Source organism: Halictus rubicundus, chromosome 5, assembly GCF_050948215.1.
Source record: "Halictus rubicundus isolate RS-2024b chromosome 5, iyHalRubi1_principal, whole genome shotgun sequence".
In the NCBI taxonomy this organism is placed as follows: domain Eukaryota; kingdom Metazoa; phylum Arthropoda; class Insecta; order Hymenoptera; family Halictidae; genus Halictus; species Halictus rubicundus.
This window is the reverse complement of record NC_135153.1, coordinates 4,756,634-4,774,636: the sequence shown is the minus strand read 5'-3', so window position 1 is coordinate 4,774,636 and position 18,003 is coordinate 4,756,634. Positions and strand designations below refer to the sequence as shown.

At 42.8% G+C, this 18,003-nt stretch overlaps 1 protein-coding gene across 3 annotated transcripts in view; it reads right to left on the bottom strand.

Annotated features, from left to right (window-relative positions):
* Nucleotides 1–607: 607 nt before the first annotated feature.
* LOC143353971 (ankyrin repeat and sterile alpha motif domain-containing protein 1B) overlaps nucleotides 608–18,003 on the bottom strand; it is a 152,995-nt gene continuing 135,599 nt past the window's right edge. For 2 of the 3 annotated variants that reach the window (XM_076787599.1, XM_076787600.1), the window contains 6 exons: nucleotides 16,886–17,013; nucleotides 14,531–14,908; nucleotides 8,999–9,310; nucleotides 7,778–7,936; nucleotides 7,320–7,457; nucleotides 608–5,891 (listed from right to left, as the gene is read on the bottom strand). In XM_076787599.1, the coding sequence (XP_076643714.1) occupies nucleotides 5,286–5,891; nucleotides 7,320–7,457; nucleotides 7,778–7,936; nucleotides 8,999–9,310; nucleotides 14,531–14,908; nucleotides 16,886–17,013 (1,721 nt within the window). In that variant the 3' untranslated portion in view covers nucleotides 608–5,285. Of the gene's footprint in view, nucleotides 5,892–7,319; nucleotides 7,458–7,777; nucleotides 7,972–8,998; nucleotides 9,311–14,530; nucleotides 14,909–16,885; nucleotides 17,014–18,003 lie in introns of those variants that run through there. The other variant, XM_076787601.1, reaches the window with a different exon arrangement.

Sequence of the window (18,003 nt, the reverse complement as noted above, 5' to 3'; positions counted from 1 at the left end):
AAATTCTGCTATTTCTAAAATTTTTAATGACTCCTGCTTCCCCTCCCCAACACACATAATCCAAACTCTAATCTTATGACACAATGTCTGTACAAACCCAACCCTTAATGCCCGTGGTCTTTAGAAGCTCAAAAAGTACTAGGACAGAAATTTAATCTCTGCCGTACCTAAAGTCCATAACCAGGTGAGGTCTGGATTAGGTCTTCTGAAGGAGGGGTTGCAGGGGGAGAAGCTCCGTCCTAAAATAGCAGTTATGCGCCATCTAAATACGCCATGATGAATATAATTTATAAAGAAAGTTCAATCAAGCTTGCAAACATCTCGAAAACTAAGACCGACCGACGGCATAAGAGAAAAATTGTTCAGGATCATGCCCCTGGCAACGCGTGCCAAGGTCAAGGCAAGATCACCCCCCCCCCCCCCCTAAACGCGAGCTCCCTCTGTCTCGGGCACCGAAAACGTTACGCGCTGTGAAAAATTCGTCAGAATCTGTGGTCCGAAAGTTGCCTCGACATCGAGATCGCCCCCCCCCCCTCCCGTAGAAAATCATAAAAAAATACTTCGATCAGCAAAACCCACTGTGAATCCTACGTAAACGCGTTCCAAAGCCGTTCGAAATATCAGACTTTATTGTAGCACTTCCAAACCGATCGATCGTAACGTTCAATTATAAAAAAAGAATATCGTAACAAGTTCATCACCGTGGACCCGACGAGCGGATCTTCCCTTGGAATGGACACGGGAACGCGTCGCGAACAAATTGGCAAACGTTCGATCAGCCGACGCTCTAACGATTATCAAAAACCTGCCTGGTCTGTGTTCGCGTCGGGTTGCTAGTGCCGTGCGGTCGAAAGTATTCCCCATATTTCCGGGCCGGAGCCCCTCGAATAACGTTCGCCTATGCTCGACTCGTTGACACCGTCGCGGGGAGCCCCGTTCGACGCGAGCCAACGCGCGCCACGTAGCCGGCGCCGCCATCTTCTCGACCGGGCCGCCATTTCCATTTCCGCGAGCGTCTCTAGTTCGCGGACGAGTAAACTTCCTTAGCCTGTTACTTACTGACACATCGAGGAAAACGTGCTGATCTACTTCGGAAAACTACTGTTCTACGATAGCTGCGCTACGCGGTGACACGCCGGGCGCGTGGAGGGTACCACGCATAATTAATTACACCCCCCGCGCGGCGCGAAATGACTCGTTATCACGATGCCCGGCGGAACAACCGCCACCTCTCTGCCGTTCACCACGCCGCGTAATCCTGTATACATAAATTACCTACTATACATCTACGACGAATACGAAGTGTGCGTATACCTTACGCGGCACTCTTCTAGCGTGTTTCACTTTTTTTGGCAGTATCTCGTGTTCCGTTCGTCCCTTGTTTCCGGCTCTGTCGCCGATGGCGGACCGAGTTCAGCCTCCTAGATCGCCGGGCTAGCCGATGATCGATCCCCGGCTGCTCGCTTGTATGTACATACACGCATTACACATGCTATCTTTGGTTTCGCTACGGAGCAATCGACGCGTGTACGGAGCACCAAAACAAAATGGCACCGCGGTACCATCTCACGAGCATCTGTCTCCGTCCTCGTTCGCGGTCTCCGTTCTACATCCACGAAGTCGTGTGTTAGGCCTGCTCGCTGAAAGACACGGAGCTACGATGCTACGCGTTGCTCGACGATACGCTACTACGACACGGCTTGCGTCCGCCTGAACGCGAGCCCCGACTCCGTCAGGGTCGCGCGTTCAACCAGCAAGGAACTTCCGATTAATACACGGCAATAACTGTTTTTAATATCTCTATCGAACGTCCGTTCCCTAATAATCTCTCGTCTACGTTTCCTTTCTAACTGCCCCGATAACCATGGAAATATTAAACACCGCGGTTGATCGATGAAACCCGGAATTTTCAAGCATATATCCTCGATCTATCCAACATCGGGGATCCTTACGTTACAGAGAGCCTTCGTAGTGGCTCCACAGAGTATTTAAATATATGTATGTATATGTATATATATATATATATACATATACGTATGCGTATTAGATAGATATTTGGTACCGCTTCGTGGTATAGTTTCGTTTTCCTAATCGCGAGGTTCGTCGAATTAGCGCTCGAATAAATACACTAGCTACGGAGAGCTTTCTTCTCTCTGTCTCCGTTCGTTCCCCCTTCTTCTCTTTTATAATACAATTAATACGTGTGTACGTCTGCGACCGTGTGTCTGTATGCGACTATCCTGTGTACGGTGTGTATACGCGTGTATGTCTTTATACGTAACCCTTAACACCTGGAATACAAAACTGGGCTGTCAGTCTTGGGCGATGGAAACGTCGAGAAAAACGGTGTGGCGACTCGTACGACGCGGCGGAATCGATCGTGGAAGAAAACGAAATCGAACCGCGAGCGATAAATCGATCGTTGTCCGTGGTTCTGCGTGGGCGGCGGAGGGGCGTTTAGGGGCGGTGGGAGGAGGGGTGGTGGGAAGGGCGAAAGAACAATTCAGCCTCAGAGTCTCATCAGTCGTTAGTTACTTAATTACTTGGGATCGAAAATTGAGCATATCGGAATTTGTCAGCTCGCCCGTGTCGTTTTATCGTGGGAATGTGTGCTTCTTTTCTACAACGTATTGTTTCGTCCTGCCTCCTGTTGTCCGTGTGTAGGTGTGTGTGTGTGTGTGTGTGTGCGTGTGTGCATGTCTCGATCGATTTTTCACGAGCCGCAGGGAGGGTTGCGGGTTTCCATCTCGAGCTCTCTTTTTTTTTCGCTTTTGTTTTCTTTCCTCTTTTTTCCTTTCTTTTTTTTTTGTTTTTTTTTTTTTTTTATTTTTTGGTTTGTTCGTTTCTTTTAGTTCGTTTAGGCGAGACATCGATGTTAACGTTCCTCACTCGTCCGTACCGACACAAAAAATCGTGCGTATAACTAGAAAATATCTACGGTGTCAGGAGCATTATTTTAGTCGAATAATACTGATCGCGATAGACGCGCGTTCGCGCGGTGAGAACGTTCGCGAGAAACAATTTCCGCACAGGGTGTTGTTCCATTTAACCTGATCATTCTGTCTCTCGGGGCTCTCGTACCCCCGAAAGCGATAAATCGATAAATCGGCGATCGAACTCGACCTAAACGTGTCCGCAGCTGTTGCGGTATTTTATGTGTAAAAATCTGTGCGCCATCTTTTATCGAACGGAGGAGTATCAGTGAGTCTCAAATGTCAAATATCTACACCTAAGACTAATTAATATTAACAGAAATACGGGAATATCTACGCGTTAAGGGCCAAGACTCCGTAGATTCGCGATAAGGTAGAGTGACCAGCTTACCGACAAAATTAGACGAAAAACGGTTTCACGTGCCTCAACTTTTCGTCCTTATATAAGATTATTTTTCGCTGGGAGAGGGCTCATTCGAAAGAGGAAGGTTCAACGCAGCGCGCGCTGGTCATCAGCTGATAAGATTATGCAGATATTTTTTAATATAAATGTTAGAAGCATTGGGTTGTCCGGAAAGTTCGTGCCGTTTATCTGTAGGTGACATTAGGATAGGTCTGAATATGTCAGAATGATTGAAAACAAATGGTATGTGTACATAGTCTAAAAAGGTGATCTTTCAGGCAGTTTTACACAAAAGTTTGATTAGGATACATTAATTTTTGTTAGTTTTATACGCTCTTAATTATGGAAGAAAACAGAGTGAATTATAGGCATTTGATGCTTTTTTCTTCCAAAAGCTGTTGGAGCTTGGTTGGGATGTGCTACCCCAATCACCCTATTAATCAGACATTACACCCTCAGATTTTCATCTCTTTAGGTCAATACAAAATTCCCATAATGGCAAAAACTTTAACTCTTTGGTCGACATAAAAAGTCATATTTAAAAGTTTTTCGCCGAAGAACCCAAGTTGCGTGAAAGATGGAGAAAGATTATGGAACAAAATGGCAATTATAATAATTCAATAAATGTATATCGAAATTTAAATGTACTGCGTTTTAGTTTCCCTTAAAAATCGGCACGAACTTTCCGGACAACCCAATAGGTCAAAAATTGATGATGTGATGAGTTTTGTGGATGAAATCGATGGTAGCGCGCGCTAGACAATATCTCCAGCTATAAATTGTGACAAATAGTGCGACAAGTTTAGTCACAGACTTAAGACCCGTCGGATCAAGACCAAGATGGCTCTTAAGTCTGTGAACGGAAATTATACAGCAGTTACCGATCTGCTGACTCTGCAAAAGTCACGCGACTACCCTTGGCCCTTAATCAATGACTCGTTAAACACTCTGTAGTCGTCTGTGCTTATCAAACAGTCTCGCCGTTACTCTAGAATTGTATCAAAAAGCAATCTGGCTCCTTTGATCGCTTCGATCGTTACAAACATATCACGAAGCGTTCTATTGGCGATTCTCTCAACAGAGTTATCGAACAGAAACCCTAAAATCGATTCTTCCTTTACCATTCAAACTTTCGTTCGGACACCGCCAACGGTTCCCAAGACGTCAGAATGCTCAGAATGGAAACAACACGCTGTGAGGCTGAATGAGTGTGTAACAAAGTTCGTTTCGAATTCGTTGTTTCCGGGTAGCTGTCAGTCTCGCCACGCGATCGCGCGAGAAACGTGTAAAAGGTGAGCACTCGATTGCCTTCCAGACAAGTCTTGTCGGTTCATCTAATACTCTCGACGCGGAGGAGAATCACAGTGTCGCTGTTCGAAGGTCGGTCGGATTACGGTTCCGTGAACTGCGGAGATTTTGGCAAAGTATGATTCGACGGTCGTCCACTTACCTGAGCCGCCGCGAGGCCCTCGGTGACTCGCCTCCGGGGAAAAAGTGTTCATACAAACTGTACGCGGAAACGCGTCACGGCTCTACCACACGTGTGTATAACGCTACTACAAAAGTTCGTCACGTAAAAAGGTACCGGGGTAGACGGTTCACCGGTGTCCCTCAAATGATCGTTACGTAGAGTGATCCAAAAAACGATGCGATCGCGATCGCTTGAACAATGTCCAGTTCCCGTACAGCAAGCGGAAGCCCCGCCATTACTGTAGAAAAAATTCGCGCGTGTCAACGTCCATTGAAGCACGCCGGCTGAAAAGCTATTGATTCGATCCGCGCATGTTCATCCTCCGAAACCGCGCGTCGAACGAGAGGATTACCAAGCCTCCTAACCAGAAGAGTTAGAGGATCGCTGGCCTGGCCGATCTCGGTCGGGTCTGGCCGGGGAGCAATCCAATTTCATTCTGGAAAAAGAAATGTTTCGAGCATCTGAGAATCTCGAGAGTCTAGAGTTCCTCCGATAGAGCGATCGGCGCCCTCGATCCAGGCTTCATGTCCTTGACGCCTATGCCGATGTCGTCGACCGGCACGGGCGCCAGCTTCAGCTGGTTGCCGTTCAGCTTGATGTCGTTCACCGAATGAGACCGTCCATGGGTGACCAGCGGTTTCGCGGTCTGATTCGTGCTGGTGTTCGAGTTCGAGCTGCTGACGGAGTTGGTGCTGGGGCTGGTCGCATTGTTCGAGCTCGATGTGCAGTTCGCGGTGGTGCTCGAGCCGGAACTCGAGTTCGAGTTCATGTCCTGCTGAGGACTGGGGACCTGGATGATCGGGTTCACGATCGACGACTTGGCCCTCGGCCTTGGCCTCGGGTTGCTGCACGAGTTCAAGCCCGGGCCTGTCGTTAATGGCTGCTCGGACTCGCGACCGGTGTCTACGGCGGAGTCGGGCGACGCTGGCAACTTGGTAGTCGCCGGGGATTTCGTAGAGAACGCGATCAATTGGTTCGCGGACTGCGATCGTACCGTGTTACCACCCAGCTTATCCCTCAGCGCCATCTGGTAAGCTACCTCGAAGGCCTGGCCTAGTGTCAGAATCACCTCTGTCGCTTGGTCCTGGAACAGGCAAGTCTCGCTTCGTACATTTCTCGGATAAACAAGTCGCGCAACTATTGTACATAGAAGGGGTCCTCCTTCTCCTTAGAGTTACAAGAAGACCGGGAGACAGAAAGTTAGAAGCGGCTGCTACAATTTCTTCGCCTCGCTTTCGAACTCGATTGTGAACGGCTTTGATTTGGTCAACGACGCTAGTAAGGTAAACACGTCCCAGTGGCTGACCATGTCCCGGTATCCGGACAATAATACAAATTTAATTTATTTTTTACCTTACTTGTTAATATAATTAAAAATGAAAATTAATAGAAATGAAATCATTATCATTATCATTATATGAAATTAAAACTTATTAGTTAAAAATTATTATTTTGAAACATGTGTCATATCTATAACAAATATTGAAGAATTTCTTAAGCTTTAACTACGAAATCTCGCTGATTTACTAAGGGAATATTTCACTATATCTGATATTTTATGTTACGAAAACGAATTAATGAAATAAATATACTTTGATATGTAAATCAAGCATTTGAACGTCAAAAAAATTAATTTTTTTACTGTAAAATTATAAGATTTATATATTGGGACAACAGTTCCCTCAATGTACCAGGACCGTTGTGTAGTACCAGTAATTAACCGATTAACACGAAGCTGCACGTAGCTCAGATGAGTTTTTATGTGAAAATATTGAGGATTTAATCATATTATATAGTAAATTATATTAAATAGTGTTTATTTCTGAGATCTGTATATTCTTGAAGTAAGTATATGTACAGTATTTTATACATAACCTCAAAATTTTAGATTCATATAAAATTAAACTTTATCTTTTTTTCTTTTATAAATTAAACAAGGCAGAAACAAAAAAAAACAAAAATATACACAAGATCAGTTAAAACAAACTTTTGAAGCTGTATCGGAAGAGGTAATATCGTACATATTATGTGATCGGTTAATGGGCCAATGTAATTCAGGTACTGGGACGTGCACTCTTAGGTTGTCCGCTAACTGGGACATTGTACCTTCTCGTATAATCGTTAATGGATATTATAGATCGTTATTGGATGTCGTGTATGCTGTTATATTAATCGGAAAAATGTCTCGAATATGTTAACAAAAATTCCATTAAAAGAATAAATAAGAAAGTTTTTTTGTGCACCCCGTGATAGTGAGAAGAATTTTTCACGAATATCGTGCACATCTCCTGTACGTACAGGGTGTTCCAAAAAATGTATGCACTGTTTAACGGATCACAACTTCCTGATTTTTCTTTCTTTTCGGATTGTAATTAAATGGAAATAATTAGTGGACCAACATTCAAACTGTGTATACATTTTTCTGGAACGCCCTGTATATCGAAACATTATTGTAAATTTTTCTGAGTTGCGATAAGTGTTTGGAAGTAGAAATAAGAGTGAAAAGACTTACCATTGTCGGCACACAGAAGACGTGACAAAAATGTGTCGGGCTGTCGTGGTCCTTGGTGATATACGCGAAATGGGTAAGGTCATCGGCGTCCTGGCAGGCGCAGTGAATATTGCGAATTTCGTGTACGCAAATGGGCTCCTATCGATTTATATGATTCCGAATGCAAAAATGCCACACATTGAACTTCATATTAGATTTCAATGTTAATCCTTCATGACAAAGTTTTCAATAAAAATACACCGGGTATATGAGAAACTATCGGACGCATTAATATATTTGCAATTTTTGTGTACAAATATTATGATATAATGTGTTTCGATTGAAACAACTTTGATAAAGAATTGGAAATATAATTGCAATTATGAAAGCTATATAATTTTGAGAAAATGTTTACATGCTACCATGAGGGATTAACAGTAATGTATGCTGGATAATTTCACTGGAAAGATATATCTTACGTTAGTGATCGTATTCAGGAAGCGAACGCCACGATAAGAAATGGCCAAAGTGATGTCTGGAGTGACTCTCGGCTCGCGACACGTTTTCTTCAACTTCTGTATAGACTTCTTCGTAGACTCGGTGCCACGCAGTTCTTTCACGACGGTGGAACCCAGATACTGTGCGATTTTAGAACAGAAAAAAGATCCTGTCTCTAGAATCACGGCGGAAAGCATTCAATTCTACAGGGAGTCCCAAAAACGTTGTACTTCCTTGAAAAGGGTGATTCCCGAGGTCATTTGAAGTAACTTTTCACTTTGCGAAAATGCTGTCCGCAGCCTCGTCAAGGAGTTATTAACGAAAAACACGGACCAATCAGAGCGCGGCTACAGCGGACGAATTCCGACTCGGCCAATGCCAACGCAACGACACGCCCAGCGGAACCTGTAGTTGCGCTCTGGTTGGTCCATGTTTTTCGTTAATAACTCCTTAACAAAGCCACGGAGAACATTTTTCCAAAGCAAAAAGTTGCTTGAAATGACATACTATATACATGCACAAAGTTTCAATAAAATCGATCAAGTTTGCTATGAAATATAATTGTTTGAAAATAGCAAAAATTGTAAGAAACTGCGGTTTAAATAAATCGCAAACCCTAATATACAGTTTTTGTATGCGTCAACCGATTTCAATGAAACTTTGTGCACGTATATAATTTACTTAAATCTACAAAAGGCATCTTTTAAATTTTCAGACACAGGTAAAAAACTTACAAATCGTGACCTCTACCTTTTTCTTCGCAATTACGACCATTAGCAAATTTTAGAAAAAATTATGTATTCTTATTACTTAGTAAATGAATCCTTCTAAAATCTCCAAAAAATTGAAACCGTTTGGTCCAATTTTGAAAAAGTTATTTTTAAAGGGTGTACGAATACTTTGTAAACCGGTTGTATGTATATTAATTAAATACACGATCCTTCATTCAATGTACTAGACATTGAAAAAATTGGGTCATTCTGACTGGTCCGGTAGTGCTAATGTTAAAAGAACCTTATGGGTCCGATACTTGGAGAACTCTGGCTGTGTAATACTATGATGGAAACAGCCAAAACTTGCCGTCGGTGATCAAAGTATCAAGGAACGTTCGACTGTGTGCGGTACCGCGAACGTATGCCACGAAGTAAAGGTAACGAGCCAAGAAAAAGGAGAAGAGGGGATGCGAAATCAATTAGACTTACGTTGGCGATGTACGTGACGCAGCCGGCGACTAGAGCTTTTGGCTGGTGCCTCCATTGCGTCTTCAGGGTGGACGGGACGCCGAACAGCAGCTCCGACGGTGCCCTGATCTCGAGCTGTTCCGGTGCCGAGATCGCCCCATTATGCGAACTAGGTCGCTGGGGTGGCTGCGGGGCCGGTCTATTTTTGCGATGCCTTAACGTGCCCGTGGTAGTCGAATTCGTTACGGTTATCGACGTGCCGCCATTACCCTCCGCCGTTGTTTCCGGCAGTTTTTCTCGTATCTCCTCCTTCAGCTGCTGTATGTTCGTCTTCTGCGGAAATGAGGGTATACGGGCGTGTTACGAGCGATCCTTCTTACACTGCCACTACAGAAAACTACTTTTACTCCGCTGTATCTGTTCGACAGCATGCTTGGTTAATTTATTTTAGCTAATTAATTTTTCCCCCCTTTCGGGACCCCCGGATTTAACTCCAATTCTTAGATTCACGGATTCTCAGATATCGCAAAGCAAAGTTCATTAACCTTTTGAGGGCCAGGGTACAGTGTTTACTCGATACATGTCCAAAACACGGGTCTGACATATATCGGCCAGGACATATCTACCATTCTTTGATCGACGCGACCTTACACTCTCCAGCGACCGATGTCTCTCAAGGTATACGGCTGTGGAGATAGTTCTGGGACTTTTATCGACTAGTTATTTGGGACATATATAGAGTAAACAATGTATCTATATAACATACAGACGCATGAAGAAAATGAATTCTTTGCTCAATAGACATTTAAATGCACATATCTTCATGTCAAAAACGCGCCATTCCACACCCACACACGCATACTCCCGCATGCATACACACGTTCATATACACTATCGCTCAAAAGTATCCGGACACTTCGCGGTGGATACATCGATGAATCTGGTATTTAATTTTACAAGTAGTATTGGTAAATTCCACATACGTAATTATTAATTTAAAACGTTAGATATTTCATAAGAAATTAATAAAAATTGATTTTAGTCACTATTTTAGGCACTGAAATAACTTTTATGCAATGCTAATACATATTTCGCAAGTGTCTGGATACTTTTGAGCGGTAGTGTATGTATACCTCGTATACAGAAGAATTCATAAAACTCGTTCAAAATTGGCAATTGATATCTTTATCGTATTCTACGAGCTCAAAAACCCCTAGAAACGTATTTTCCAAAATTTCGAAAATTTTTAACATTGTCTTCATCTTTCCGGACTAGAAAATCTGTACACAAAGATGATATATCGATAATATTGAAGCAACCTTAGGTAACTTGGAACAAGCATTCTGGTGATGTAAACCCCGATCGAAGTTGTATGTCGAGGACTAGACCCACGATGCCAATTGCTTCGCATAAACATCCCGAGATAATTAAATCAATAGGATCAATAAAATAAGTAGACAATCTCACGAACAATTTGAATTTTAAACGCACCATGTACACAGGCTCGCGAAAGTATTCGAACGCCCTTTAAATGAGTATAACTTTTTTAAAATTACATTAAAAAACTTGACTTTTTTTGAGCAATTAGAAGAATTGCTTTTCCAAATGATGTGCAAAAAAGATTTTGTAAAAATTGCAATTGGTAAGAATTACATGAGAAAATAAAAATGACACTTTATACAATTTTTTATTTGAGCCTGTAATGGAAATTTAAAATATGAAAATTTCATTGAGATCGATTAATATACACACGAGCTACAAATAGTTAAAAGTGATGAAAATCGTAGTTTTTCACGACTTTTGATCAGTTTCGGCCTAAAATCCACAGATTCTAACATCTTTCGATGCTTGCCGTTTTTATGTGCGTCAACCGATTTCGATGAAATTTTCAGTAGGTGGAAAATAAAATAGTGTTGACAAATAAAAACGTTTTGGAAAGTGCCTGTTTTATTTGCTCTTCAAATTCCTAGCAATAGCAATTTCTTGCACGTCATTCGGTAAACCAATTCTTCTAATTGCTAAAAAGAAAAGTCAGGTCGTTCGGTCGAATCTAAAAAAAGTTAGACTGTTTTAAAGTGCGTTCACATACTCTCGTGAGCCTGTGTCGATAGTATAGGTATCAGTTTAGGAGCTTTAGTCACGAAAGTCGTCCGATACTAGCACCGGATACAGGCGAAAAGAGAGTGGCCTCTCGCAACTAACAAAATCGACTCGAACGCATACGAAAAGAGTCACCGACCGATGTTACCGAACGCAAAACCATCCCCATGGTCTCGCAAACACCCGAACAACAGAAGGAAACATTTTTTTATATTCTCCCTAGTCGCTGAACCGTGTGACACAACGTTGCGCCCGTTTCACCGGTCCCGATACGTTGCCGAACGAAAAAAACAAAACGGGGGAAAAGGGCGAAAAAAAGGAAGAGGAAGAGCAGAGAGAGAGAGAGAGAGAGAGAGAGAGAGAGAGAGAGAGAGAGAGGGTGAAAAAACGAGAACGAACCCGTCAGCGAAAAATTTTTTGCAAGGCGACGCAAGGCCGCGCTCGCAAAATCCGGCTCGCGTCACAGAACGTACAATTACACGCGTAAAAGTCGCGTTTCGAATATCCAAACCCCCGTCACAGGGCCTCGGTCTGCCCCGAAAAAGAGGGAAACTTTCGACGATCCAGCCGAGCGAAACGCTCGGCACGGCTGGCGGTGCGAGAGTTACGATCGGATCGGATTCGAGGCACGCGAGCGTGTCGCTCGAATTCGGATTACACGCCGCGAATCATTTGTTACATCTGGCTTGGCTGTATAATTTGCGAAAAAAGAAAAAAAAAACGAAAACAAGAGGACACCGGAAAACCGGAAACAGAGACGAACAGAGGAAAAATGGGATGAGCTGAAGAGATTGGGAGACGAGCGGATAATAGGAAAGAGAGACAGAGAGTGGGACAGACGAAAGTAGACGGAAAGGTTGACAGACACGAGATTTGAAGATCGGAGGCGGCGCGGCGCTGCGAGGAGAGGAGAGGCGAGGCGGAGGTGGCGCGTCGCGCGTCCTCTCGGACCGCGAATCGTGAAATTCGATTACCGGCGAAAGAATAGACGTAAGGACCAGAGAAACGGAGGAACAAAAAGAGCAATTTGGGTGTGCGCGCGTCGGCCGGGCGGCGATTAATCGAATTTAATTAGCTAATTAAGGGAGCAGCGCCGAAAAGACGAGCGGGACGAGGTAACGGAGTGGCTCGTTAACGGATCCGCGTATCGCGCTCGAGGCGCCCGAACAAAAACCATTAACGTCCGCTCGAGCGATCAGGCTGAAAGCTTTCTCGAGTGTCGCCTGCCCTGTCCCATCCCCCTCGCCCCCTGTACCCCTGATAGCACCACCTGTGCCATCGCCCCTGTTTTCAGTATACACATATCGATATACGGTGTACGCGCCCCGCGAACAGGTGAGTCGAAGCACAAGCGTTACAATAACGGCTCTCCAATTAGCCACGATATTTACATTATGACGCGATCGGCTGAAAAGCCGTCAGAAGCGATCGAGCTTGTCGTGTCACACAGCCACCCTCGAGCCTCGTTTCGTTCTCTTTTGCCCAAGTGTACGACCCTTGTCAGACACCCCGGTGAACCGTTCACGGTAATTCTTAACGGGATTGTTGCAACGCTCCTCCTCCTCCTCCTCCTCCTACACCACCCCCTACTTCAACCCCCTCATCCTTCTACTCGTCCTCCAGCTCCTACTCTTCCTCTTTTGCCGACACGCTGTTTCTCTGTTTCCGCTGCACCGTTAATACGCGATCTTCGCGATGTGACGCGCCCCCTCGACGCTCGCAGGTGAGAGAATCGACGGGAGAAGAGTGTCAACCCCGACGGGACCGTGATATCGCGTGACGAACGTCATTAGCCTCTTCCAGTCGATGTGCCTTGCAACAGCGCACCCCCGAATGGATACACTCGGTCTATTAAGGGGGCTACAGCAGTATTGCAACTTCAAACAATCAAAGGAGAATGAACAATTTTAACAGGGTGCGTTCTATACCTTACAAAGAGTACATCCCGCGACAAAACTACAAGACATACATGGAAACGAATAAAAAGTGTTATTTCAATTTTTCTCTTCCTTCGTTTCTAATTTGAATAATAGACAGCGAATTTTATGCATTTATGGCAAAAATGAGCAGGTGTAATTTAAAACGGTAACAACGTTAGGAGAATTTTAAAATATTTTTATGTTATTTTCAACCTGTTAACACGTTAAGCGCGGAGCTTGTATCTATGGAGTTTCAGTTCACGCTGCAAGATACTGCAAGTTTGTGTCTAAACAAAATCGCGTCGCATAAACGAAAAGCCTAGTGTCTAAAAATAAAGAAGTTTTGTAATTGGATTCGTAGTGGTTCTCGCCGATATAGGCGAACTGACTAAGATCGTGTAGCTCCGTTCGGCTTAGATCAAGACTAGTGTACATCTAACTTCGTTTTACCGTAGCTGAACGTAAAGTAAAATTTCAAAGGCACTTCTCTCGTAACTATATTTCCTAAAATGACTGCCGATGTCTTTATAACGGTCCATCAGATTTCAATGAAATTTTACGGGGTCATTACGAAAGAATGTCATTCTTGTGGAGGACTAAGATTAGTAAAATATGTGGAAAAATTGCTTCTACGATTAAGAAATCACTGTCACAATTGAAGACCCAAACGGAGACTTTTCCCTTTAACGTATGGTTAAAGCTAATTTTAATGACAAATCGTGATACAGGCGATAGCCACATCCTCATCCAACAATGTTTTTCCTTAACAATTTGTTTCAGATGACTACAAAAGTCAGAATCATGGCAGCCAATTGGAAGAATGCTCAATCGTCGTACCAACGTACGGACATCCACGGATTACGTTGATTGATTTTACTATAAGTAGGTATGTATAACAGTAAAGTAAAAATTTTCTGTATTATCTTGGTGAAATATTGTTAACAACTCAGAAGCCAAAGTCTAAATATCTCGAAGAAAGAGGACATTGCCACTTTCATAATTACCGGCATATATTCAAGGTGTCCCAAAAATGTATTTCCTTGAAAAGGGTGATTCCTAAGGTCATGCGAAATAACTTTTTCCTTTACGAAAATGTTCTCCGCGATTGCGTTAAGAAGTTATTAACGAAAAACGCAGACCAATCAGAGCGCGGCTACAGCAGGCGAACTCCGGCTCGGCGACAGGTCCCGCAGAGCTTGGCGTTGGCATTGGCCGAGCCGGAATCCGTCTGCTGTAGCCGCGCTCTGATTGGTCCGCCGTGTTTTTCGATAATAACTCCTTAATGGAGCCGCAGAGAACGTTTTCGTAAAGGAAAAAGTTATTTCAAATGACCTAAGGAATCACGCCCTTCAACGGAATACTACATTTTTTAGACACCCTATATAATCCAGTCCAGACCCTGTATAATCGCAGTCTAATTATAATCATTCCTTGGACGGTAGACCATATTTGTTTCCCTTTCGCATACTTCTGTCGTAACGTGATTCCATAAGAAATCGATTAGTATTCGCCGGGCAGGAACGATTTCACTTACCAAGGTGTTGAGATCCTTATTGATGTCCTCCAGGTTTGGACCGGTGCAATTGCGATTCTGTGCACGAGTGTTCGAGCCACTGACTGATGCGAGGATCCTCTTCCTGTGCGCTGGCTTTTGGATCTCCAACACGGCCGCGAGTTCGACCTCCCAAACGCACCTCACGCGGTCCATATCGGTGTACAAGTGCTTTTGGAAAGTCTCCGCGTAATTTTGCAGGTGGATACTCTTCAACCACTCGACGACCGATTGGCAGCTGTTACCGATTCGCTTTTCCACGCGTTTGTTCAATAAACCAACAGCGTCCATGATCACGGCACGCTCCTGGTCGCTGGTGATCCCCATGTCCTTCAGATCCGACTCGTCCATGACTCCATTCTGTGACATCAAAGCAACATTTCCTCGAGACTTATCTTAACCCTTCGGTGCACGGATTGGGTCTGTGAGATCCACGAATCGAATTTGTATCAGGTTCGTGCAAAAATAATTGCGATTTTTTTCTTGGATTTCAAAGCTACATTAATATTCGGTGGCACATCCTTTGTTTGTTATAATTTTTCTAAAAAATTTGAGTTAATGATTATCCACGTCAGCTACAGTGCTTCTTTTAATTGATTTTTATTCGATATTTAAAATTCCTTCGATTTTATATTTAATTCCTGTTCTCTATTATATTACTACTGCATATATGAATGCGTTGAGATAAAACGTGTCGCATCAGAAAAAATCACTGAAGTTTGAACTGATAAGTATCGTAATTATTTTCGCACCAACTTAATATTGTTTAAATTATCTTTAACCCTTCGGCGACGATCGATCGTTGGTCTCTTCCAGCATGATTAGCGTTACATGATGTTATCGTAATCTGCTGGCAATTTCAACTTTTTGACATTTCTCATAGCTACGTTCATATTCTAGAAAGTAAACGATGATGTACGAATCAATTGAATTTATAATAAATTTTTAAATATTCGTCAGAGTCAGTATGGTGTATTGACGTCGTACACGAAGGCTTAAATTATGTTGGAGTTCCTCAATGAATTCTTGAATTATTAGGATTAGCTATAAGCAACATAGGAACAATAGCATCGTATGGAAAAATCTCTGAGCCTTAAGAAGAAATATCAACGAAAAAATGGATGCTTCTGAACGTGTGCACTGATGGGTTAAGGCGGGGATTGAAAAAGTTCCACAAATAAATGTTAATAACTGTTATGCAAAGAATCTATCAGGAACAGTTGTGAAGAACGAAACGATGTTTTAACCACGGAAAAAGGTTCTAACCAATATCGATTACAATTACGGTTGGCGTATTACATAGTTTCGGTTCTACAGGGTGTCCCAAAAATGGTGTATCTACTTGAAAGAGATGATTCCTGAGGTAATTTGAAGTAACTTTTTCCTTTGCGAAAATATTCTGCGTGGCTTCGTTACGGAGTTACCAACGAAAAACACGGACCAATCAGAGTGCGGCTACAGCTGACGCATTCCAGTTCGGCCAATGCCAACGCCAGGCTCAGCGCGAGCCGTTGTAGCCGCGTTCTGATTGGTCTGTGTTTTTCTTCAATAACTCCTTAACAAAGCCGCAGAGAACAATTTCGCAAATGAAAAAGTTACTTCAAATAACCTTGGGAATCGACCCTTTCAAGGAAGTGGAACATTTTTGGAACACCCTGTATACACCTATAGAACAGATAACCGACATGGTAGAAACGATTCATTAGGCATTCGGGTTAGTTCTGAGGTATTTTTTGCAAGAAATACATGTTTGTTCAGTGAGACGTTAAACTTTATTTTATTCAAAATATTTTTCGTTGCTACATAGCTATAACTTTCTTTCATTTTTCTAAAAATTAATGAATTCCTCGTTAAGTAAAAAGTAAAAACCAATATTACAATAACACTTTGTATCGTATATCATATTATATCATCAGCACATCTTGTATCATCAAAACCAATGCGTTTCGTGTTGTGTATAAATTTTTTAGTTGAATCAGTAAGCTTCAGTAGCCGTTTTTTTTTCTAGTAAAAGTAACAATGTAACCTTAATCCCGACAAAAATGTGTTTACATTTACAAATACGCAAACGGTGTAGGTTAAATACTTTTCATAAGTGTCCAAGCTTTGAACTGGCGCGCTAACTTTTTTGAGTATCTTAACTAGATGTATAGCTATCTATAAGGAGCCCTCAAAACTAACCGGAACACCTATGTACAGAAGTACACTTAGTCGAAAATTGTTTAGTTCATTTATTACACAATTTCGACGGCCAGTTTTCTCGACACGTCGGTGTCCGAGGATTGACTCCTTCGAAGGTCAGTTTTGGTGTAAACCCTAAAGACAAGGTATACTCACGATGAACTCGAGATCGTCGAAACCGTAATTGGTTAAAAGAGTCTCGTAATCCGCCAGGCCCAACGTTGACAACCACTGACCGACGGAAGTCGAAACAATGGGGCTGCTGCTGGTGTCTGAACTCAGACCTGCGTACAAATCAGACAGAACCACGAACTTAACTCATGAAGGACACCTTCGATACCAACCCCGCACGCGAACCGACTTGGGCGTCGATGACGTCAAGTATTTGCGAGAGACATTAAGGGGGCCGGCAGGCATTTGGCCTTGACTGTCACGCTATGTTATCCTGTGCCTTTTTTCTAGACATTTTACGTCTTCAATAAGTAAGTCATCAATTAAAAATGCATACCACCGTGTTTGTACATGTCTTTGCTACGTCTGTATAGAGCCTTTTTTTTCGATACGAACACTAAATCTCTCGAAATTAAGAGAATCTTTCAGCGGCAGCCATCTTGTGACGTCGTACTTGCTTCAGAATTCGAATTTTCTGCCGAATATTACAAATGACTCCACGATGAGGTAGAAATTCGCAATTTGGGCTCCATACAGACGTAGATTGGACTTTTAGGAAACACAATTGACCACTTCTAAACTGCTTATTGCAATATTGAAGCGGCAGTTTGTCTAGATTTTGACCCTTGCATACGTATATGTATTTCAAACCATGCCGGCCCCCTTAAGGGGGAATTCCCCTTCAGAGCCGTCCATGTAAGACAATTTAGACCAAAAGATGGGTAGGTTATGATAAATTAAATGTTTTTAAATTTTGTATACAGGGTGGGGCACATAAATAGGAATACCTAAATATCTCCCTTACTTACAACTAGACTGCGGATTTTATGCATTTATGACAAAAATGGGTTAGCTCAATTTAAAACAGTGGACATATTAAAAAGATTTAAGGACATCAGCGTGTTGTGTTTTTTACTTTGCATAAAGATTCGCAGTCTACTTATGACGCTATGAAAAATACTCTGACTGAGATTGGATGATCAGAACAGTATGGTTTATAAGGTTTTTGGATTTGTCTTTTTATGCCCCATATGGATATCGAAAAAGAATTGTAGGATGCTACTTGAAAAAACATTGATGACCTCAAATTCTCGTAAAAAATG